This window comes from Mus caroli, chromosome 19, assembly GCF_900094665.2.
Source record: "Mus caroli chromosome 19, CAROLI_EIJ_v1.1, whole genome shotgun sequence".
Lineage (NCBI taxonomy): Eukaryota > Metazoa > Chordata > Mammalia > Rodentia > Muridae > Mus > Mus caroli.
In genome coordinates this window covers 24,907,772-24,916,537 of record NC_034588.1, presented here as the reverse complement: position 1 = coordinate 24,916,537, position 8,766 = coordinate 24,907,772, and the positions used below count along the sequence as shown (strand labels likewise).

General features: G+C 36.1%; 1 protein-coding gene across 8 annotated transcripts in view; it reads left to right on the top strand.

The window, feature by feature from the left end:
• Positions 1 to 8,766, top strand: part of Rfx3 (regulatory factor X3) — a 252,375-nt gene that overhangs the window by 136,792 nt on the left and 106,817 nt on the right. For all 8 annotated transcript variants that reach the window (XM_029472433.1, XM_029472434.1, XM_029472432.1 and 5 more), the window contains one exon: positions 5,422 to 5,519. In XM_029472433.1, coding sequence (XP_029328293.1) covers positions 5,422 to 5,519 — 98 coding nt within the window. The remainder of the gene's footprint in view (positions 1 to 5,421; positions 5,520 to 8,766) is intronic.

Here is an 8,766-nt window from a genome sequence, read left to right as displayed (position 1 = left end):
AAAAAAAAAAAAAATCCACCAGAGAACTCCTAAACCTGATAAACAACTTCAGCAAAGTAGCTACATTTAAAATTAACTCAAACAAATGAGTGGCCTTCCTCTACACAAAGGATAAACAGGCTGAGAAAGGAATTAGAAAAATGACACCCTTCACAATAATCACAAATAATATCAAATACCTTGGTGTGACTATAAGCAAGTGAAAGATCTGTATGATAAGAACTTTAAGTCTCTGAAGAAAGAAATCAAAGAAAATCTAAGAAGATGGAAAGATCTCCCATGCTCATGGATTGGCAGGATTAGTATTGTAAAAATGGCCATCTCACCAAAAGCAATCTACAGATTCAATGCAATCCCCATCAAAATTCCAACTCAATTCTTCAGAGAGTTAGAAAGGGCAAATTGTAAATTCATCTGGAATAACAAAAAACCCAGGATAGTGAAAACTATTCTCAACAATAAAAGAACTTCTGGTAGAATCACCATTCCTGACCTCAGGCTGAGGAGCAATTGTAATTGTACTGGTACAGAGACAGGCACGTAGATCAATGGAATAGAATTGAAGATCCAGAAATGAACCCACATACCTATGGTCACTTGATCTTTGACAAAGGAGCTAAAACTATCCAGTGGGAAAAAAAACAGCAGTTTCAACAAATGATGCTGGCTCAACTGGTGGTTAGCATGTAGAAGAATGCAAATCAATCCATTCTTATCTTCTCCTACAAAGCTCAAGTCTAAGTGGATCAAGGACCTCCACATAAAACCAGAGACTCTGAAACTCATAGAGGAGAAAGTGGGGGTAGGGCCCCAAACATATGGGCACAGGGGAAAAATGCCTAAACAGAACAGCAATGGCTTGGACTGTAAGATCAAGAATCAACAAATGGGACCTCAAAGAATTGCAAAGCTTGTGTAAGGCACAGGACACTGTCAATAGGGCAAAACAGCAACCACCAGGTTGGGAAAAAAATCTTTGCCAACCATGCATCTGATAGAGGGCTAATATCCTATCTGTTCAAAGAACTGAAGAAGTTAGACTCCAGAGAACCAAATAACCCTGTTAAAAATGGGGTATAGAGCTAAACAAAGAATTTTCAACTGAGGAATATGGAATGGCTAAGGAGCACCTAAAAAAATGTTCAACATCCTTANTCATCAGGGAAATGCAAATCAAAACAACCCTGAGTTGTCACCTCACACCAGTCAGAATGGCTAAGATCAAAAACTCAGGTACAGCAGATGCTGGCAAGGATGTGGAGAAAGAGGAACACTCCTCCATTGCTGGTGGGTCTGCAAGCTGGTACAACCACTGTGGAAATCAGTTTGGTGGTTCCTCAGACAATTGAACATAGTACTACCTAAGGACCCAGCAATACCATTCCTAGGCATATACTCAGAAGATGCTCCAACGTGTAATAAGGACACATGCTCCACTATGTTCATAGCAGCCTTATTTATAATAGCCAGAAGCTGGAAAGAACCCAGATGTCCCTCAACAGAAGAATGGATACAGAAAATGTGGTACATTTACACAATAGAGAACTACTTATCAAAGAACCAAAGAATACACACGATGGGATTCATGGCTCCAGCTGCATATTTAGCAGAGGATAACCTAATCGGTCATCAGTGGGAGAAGAGGCCCTTGGTCCTGTGAAGGCTCTAGATCCCAGTGTGGGAATGCCAGGGCCAGGAAGTGGGAGTGGGTGGGTTGGTGAGCAGGGGAAGGGGGCAGCGGATAGGGGGTTTTCAGAGGGGAAACAGGAAAGGGGGTAGCATTTGAAATGTAAATAAGATATCTAATAAAAAAGTGAGGAACCGGGCGTGGTGGTGCATGCCTTTAATCCCAGCACTCGGGAGGCAGAGGCAGGTAGATTTCTGAGTTTGAGGCCAGCCTGGTCTACAAAGTGAGTTCCAGGACAGCCAGGGCTATACGAGAAACCCTGTCTCAAAAAAAAAAAAAAAAAGTAAGATCTTATAAATGTATGCAATTTCTGATCAACATTTATAATTTATTGATGTGATAAAAATAATAGATTTCGAAAATAAAATTTACATGGGCATCAAAATTTATTGTGTTGCCAAAAAGACCTATACCATATTTTACTTTTATTTAATTGATTTGCATAATTAAAAATCTCGTCTGTTATTTTTATTTTACGCAAAGGAAATTATCTTGCATATTATCTTGCATTTTGAAAAATGCAAGAGTAATATGAACTTACAGAATAAAAAAAAACCAAAACCGAACCTAACGTGTGACTCAAACTCTGTGTCACTCCATCAGGTCTACTTTGTGCTTTTACTTATCCGTGGGTGCACATGTATGTATGCATATGTATACACATACACAAATCAAATGCTACTGAAAGTATGAGTCTGTAATAATGCCCTGTGGCTGTGAGTTCATCAGCTACACCTTTTGTGCCCCTCTCAGTGTGGATGGGAGTGCTAGTATGTAATTGTCCCAGTTTTTGTTTGACTTTTCCATAGTACTAAAACTTCTCTGGACAAAACTGTGTTTGAGAAAATAAAAAAGTGTCAAAAGTATGGAAACTAGCATACATGTAAGTACACATTCAGTTTAATTTAAGAAACAAAATAAACAGATTAAAAATGTGAAGTCCTTTATAATTTTAAAATGGAGAAGTTGGTAAGCATTCATAGGGCAGATACTATACATAGTATTTCTAGCCACTTTTGAAGCAAAACAGACAGATTATTTCTTGGAGAAGAGAAAATCTACTTGTATATTTGAATAAATAAACTTCAATATTTAATACAGTGTTTAGAATAAAAATAACTACCATAAACCAGTAAAAAAAGGACTCCAACATTCAGGAAATTATAAAATTTATTAATAAGTGAATTACAAGATTAAATTTAGAGAAGAACAATGCATATCGGTTTTGTAAGTTTGATAATAAACATGAGAGATTTTTCCTTTTAAAATTACCTTATTCTAGAATTATAAAAACTACCAAATATATTATATTGATAACTGGCGTTTTCTTAAGAAAGCAGGCATATGCTTACATATATATCATGGAAGATTCATAGACACAAATGTATGTAAAATCTACATGAAAATGTACTCTCTGAAGATATGTTTTACAATATCACTTAAAATAATGAGTTTTATAAAAACAGAAGAAGTAAAACCTTAAAGATTATGAGGAATGGAAGTATTTAAAGAATTTCAGTAAAACACTTCATACACTATAGAACTAACACGAGAAAAACAAAATACATGAACATGCCTTTTAATAATAAGACTGAGATATCTAAGAGATAAAAATGGATGTGGTAGTCATTTCCCCTCCATGTTCCCATGTCCTCTGGTACTGTCACTGTTTTGTTTATGCTGCCATTTCTAGGAGACTGTTTGACAGACAGCAGACTTCCTGCTCATCAGGCTTGTTATGGCAATCTCTTAATAAGAAAATGTCAGAAAATTTTAACTACCACAAGTTTACAACTTTTATTAACCTTTTTTTTTTATAGAAAGTAGCTTTTGATAATTACTAGGATTCTCAAGGAAAAAAACTAGGTCATTAACCTCAAGAGTCTGGTTACAGCTACCCGACTCCTTATACCAAACTCTATATTACAGATGGCTTCGATATAAGCCAACGGACAGGTGCAAAAGGAAGATCTCAGCTTCTCAAATTGGGACTTCTTCCACCTCTAGATTGTTACGTGACTCTTAATCCTGTGTATATGGGATGGGGGCTGGAGTGGCGAGTATGAGCATATGAGTGCAGGTGCCCTTGGAGGCCTGAGGCACCTTAGCTGGAGTAAGGGGTGTTTGCAACTGCTCAAGATAGACTGTCGTATCCAGTGTATCCTCAGTAGAACAATATGCCATCCTCTAGCCCTGTGCAGCTAGATTTTAATCAACAATTTATATGACATGTTAAAAGTCATAGCACAAAATTTAGTGATGTTGTTCACTGAGTCTAGAATGCCAGAAAGCTCCATTTTTTCCCCTTTAGATGAAAAAAGGCAGCAAATAAAAAAAAAAAAAAAAAAAAAAAAAGGAGGAGGAAGCTTTTATTGATTAAGGTGTGAGGTGCCTTATTGCACTATGGGAAACGTATTAGCATCTTGATTTGAACAGGCACACATTGCACTGGTCATCGGAATGATGTATTCCAGATAACATGATGGCACTGTTAATGCTTTAATAATTTTGATCTCTTGGTATTAGAGAAAGGGATCAATGGTTAGCATGTATCCTGCTCTTGTGGAGGACCTGAGTTTGGTCCAGACATGCATATATATATTTATTAGAAATAAATCTTTGTAATAATTTTCATTTCTTAGAAATAACGAACTGTGACCCTTGAGTGGCTCAGTGGCAAAAGGTTCTTACTACTAAACCTGAAACCTGGTTTTGGTTCTAGAATGCACATGGTAGAAGTATAATGTTTTCCAAGATCCATATGTCTCTCTTCCATAAATATATATACATATATATATATTTCATATGTATATGAAATATGATCTTTGAATTGCTTTTTATAATCCTGCATGTGTGGGGTGGACAGAGAGTAAAAGGAAAGGACATGGTGATAGTTATTTCAAAAATTAATGCATGAAGTTTGTTAAGGTAATTTTAAACATTTGAGAGTTTAAATTTTATATTATGGGGTTTTTATTATAATGTTTTATTTTTTTAGATTATAATACAATTACATCATTTCCTAACTTCCCTCTGTTTCCTACAGCCTCCTCCATATAACTTTCCCTTGCTGTTTTTCAAATTCATGACCTTTTTTTCTTTAATTGATTTTAAGTCTGTATATGTGTGAATGTATTCCGCAATGTATAAAGTGCAACCTGCTGAGTCCATATAATGTTTCTTTTCTGTATCTATTCTTAGGGTTAAAGAGATCATTGGTTTGCTAATACCAAATGCTTAGCCACGAGAAAAAAATATAAATAACATTATATGAACTGAGATGGCTGTTTTTAATTAAAAATAAATTTAGCTTTAGTTTAAAATTTTAAATGGAGTAGAATTTCATAACTCATCAAAATCAGAGAAACTTTCAGAATGTTAAACAAAGCTGTGTATATGTACACAGTGAGAAGAAAATTATAGCATTATTTGTGTATGTGCTATAGCTGATCTAGGCAAAATTTCTTGTACTTAATCCTAAGAAATTTCAATACTAGCCATCTCCTGTTGATCAGTACTCAGGAGAAATGTTTGAGATAGATCTAATGTAGTGTACTCTTCCTATTCCGACCACTTACCATGAACCTAATGCAATGTAGGCTTTTAAGGTCTACTACCCCTTGCCATGGATCTAATGTGGTGTACCCTTTATGTTTTCCACTTACCATGGATGTAATGTGGTGTACCCGTTCTGTGTCTACCACTTAACTATAGTCTTCATATTTGTTTTTCAGGTGCAGCAGGTACAGACAGTTCAGCAGGTCCAACATGTCTACCCAGCTCAGGTGCAGTATGTGGAAGGAAGTGATACTGTCTATACCAATGGAGCAATGTAAGTTGGATGCTGACATCTGATTCTTTCCACCAACTCCAAGAAATACTGTACTTTCTAATACAGCTAGATCTCTAATACAGAGATCATCAGTTTGCTAATACCAATCTAGTCCTGGGATTGTTTGCATGTTTTTAAACATTTATGTTGGTTTTGTTTTACTGAGTTATTTAAATTAAAGTGGTACTTAGAGCTTTGTCTATGTTTATTAATAAATGTACCTGTATTTTCTTTTCACTTAGCCTTCCCAGAATATTTTAAATTGTTCAAATTGTGTGTGCTTTAGCAATTTTCCCTCAATTGAGAAAAACTTGTATTTCTTATTAACGATGTCCGTGCTTTAATAATGTCTTAACATCTGTGATTTTTAAATGTCAAGCTGGATATGTATGAGGTTTGTGTTTATCTGTAAATTTGTATAAAATAATATGTAAGGAATTTTGTAGACTTCCACACAGTTAAATCTATATAAAAAGAGATGATCTTCCATGAATCTTCTTTCCTTTCTCACGTCAGCCTCCCCAACTGCCATCTCCTCTGCATCGACAATAGTAGCAATTTGTGTATTTATTGGCTGTCTGCAGCCACTGGATTGAAAGTCAATGCCTCATTATAAATGAAGAAACTAAAAGGTACTCCAGCCTGGGTTTTTGTTAGCAGGCAGGTACTGATTGTACCTAAGTGAATTCAGGTCTCTCAGTGTCTTACCCCAGCCTTCCAGTTTCCATGCCCTTTGCATCCCTGGAGTTTACGTCCTCCCGCAGTGCATGCTCCTAGCATCCCAGTAGCAACTGCACTCCTCAGGGCCTGTAGCTTGGGTGCTTCTTGCAGCCCTGCAGTGTGGCTGCTCCTCAAGCTAACTCCTCTGACCTTGCTCCATTGACCCCGATGATACCAGTCTGTGAGCTCTCAGAGGGCCTGGCTTTTACCCACTGCAGTAACTGTAACAAGACAAGCAGGTGTGATGGAGTCCATTCGAAGTTATTCATCATATTATTAGGACTAAAAGCTTAGGTTTGGTTTAATCATATATTAGTATTATATTCAGAGCTTTCTATTATGCCTTTATGGAGGTGGCATATGGTCGAATCAAATTCAGGTGTCAGAGGATTTCAGGATATATTTAATGTTCCTGATGTGAGGTCTAGAACATGATAGTGGGACATGGAAAGAAAGCTCCTCTTTTGTCTCTATCTTTTTCTTTTGTGAATTAGAATACAAAGTTGGTCTCATTATGGCATTTCAAACATAATTTGTTTTTGCCAAAATTCCCTATTCATTCCCCCCTGAGATAGCCCTCCTTACCATATGTGGTAGCCCCTTGCTCTTTTCATAGCACACGTGTCTCCTTTGCTTCTCAAACCTTTTTCTTCTTATCCCCTTCCGAGTTTAATGATCTGTATATACTCCCACACCCATGTGAATATGAATCAGGGGCTGAAGAGAGGGCTTAGCAGTTAAGAGCACTGGCTGCTTCCCAGAGGTTCTGGATTTGATTCTTATACCCATGGCAGCTCTTAATCATCTGTAACTTGTGTTCCAAGTGAATGGCCTTCTCTGGCCTCTACAATCACTAGGTATGAACAAAATACATGTAAACAAGAACATTATATGTAGAAAAATTAATTAAAAATAAAGATTAGAATCTGCCTAAGAGATCAACATGCAGTATTTTTCTTTCCAAGTCTAATTTACCTTAGTTGATACAATAGATTCCAGATTTATCCATTATCCTGTAAGTTTTATAATGTACTATTCTTTATGGATGATTAAAATACTATTGTACACATTTCAATGGGATATATAGACTAATTCCATTTTATTTCTCTTAACAAAAAAGAAGTGGTAAGATTGGTGTGCATGTAGTTCTTTATATATTCTCCATACTTGGCAGGTGTTTTGCACCAATCTGTAGGCTCTCCCTTCTGCTGATTGTCTCTTGGCTTTCTAAGAGGTCTTTTTAATTCCCTTTGTTGCTTTTGTCAATTCGGGGTTATTTGCTGTGTTGTTGGAGTCACATTCATATCCCATTTACCAGTTCTTAGGGTTATGCTCTAGGCCTTGGTCAGGACTATTTTGCCTATAAGTGTGATTTGAAATACTTGTTCTCAGCTGTTTCCGCATTTCAGATATTAAATCAGTGTCTACCCATAGGCCAATGTTTAATTCAGGTGAACAGATAAGGATTTACTTGCATTTTTCTGCAGGTAAATATTCAGTTTCGTCCCCACCATTTATTGAATAGGATCTCTGTTTCTTCAGGTACTCTTTGGACAAGTTTGTCAAAGTAGGTGTTATAGCTATGTGAGGTTTTCTCTGGGTACTCTCTTGAGTTTACTAGGTTGGCCTCTCTGTCTGTCTTCCTTCCTTTTTGTGTATCATGCTTTCTTTTTCACTATGGTTCTGTAGTATAGGAAGTCAGTTATTATGATATTTTGACACCTCTCACAGTTTACTTTCTGCTTACAATATCTTTGGCTATTTGTGGCCTTTTTTGTTTTCACATGAATTTTGGGGCTTTTTTTTTCTTGAATTATATGAAGAATCTCTCAAATTTTGATGGAGATTAGACTGATCTGTCTTACTTTGGGTAATAGAGTCAGTTCTGCTTTAGGATGGATGGTCTTTCCACCATCTAGGGTCAACTTCCTTTTAGAGTGTTTTAAAATTTACACTGCAAAGCTTTCACCTTTGTGTTGGTTTACTAGAGGAGGTACTTACTTTTTGTTTTTATAAGATATTTTAATTGGGATATTCTTCTTAATTTCTCAGCAAATTTGGTACTGATATACAGAAAAGGTATTAATTTTCATATGCTGATTTAAAGCATATAACTCCACCAAAATTAATCAGATTCAACATGTTTCATAATGATCTTCAATATTTTGTTGAAATCTATTATGAGTCTGTTACATCTCTAATTTTATTAATTTAGGTCTTATTTCTCTTTTTGTTAGTTTGGCTAAGAGGTTGTCAATCTTATTAATCTTTCAATGAGTCATCTCTGTTTCATCTGTTCTGTGCCTTGTTCTTTTAGCCTTTATATCATTAATTTGTGCTCCATCTCGTCTTTATTTTTTCACACGGACTGAGTTTGGGTTGGCTCTTGTTTTTCAAAATGGTGATGTGTATCACTGTTATTTATTGGGAACCTGCTTATTTTAGGCCATCAGTTAGAGATAATAAATTGTCCTTTCAGGACTTCCTGTATCTCATTGATTCTGCTAGGTTGCAGTTTTTTTTTTTT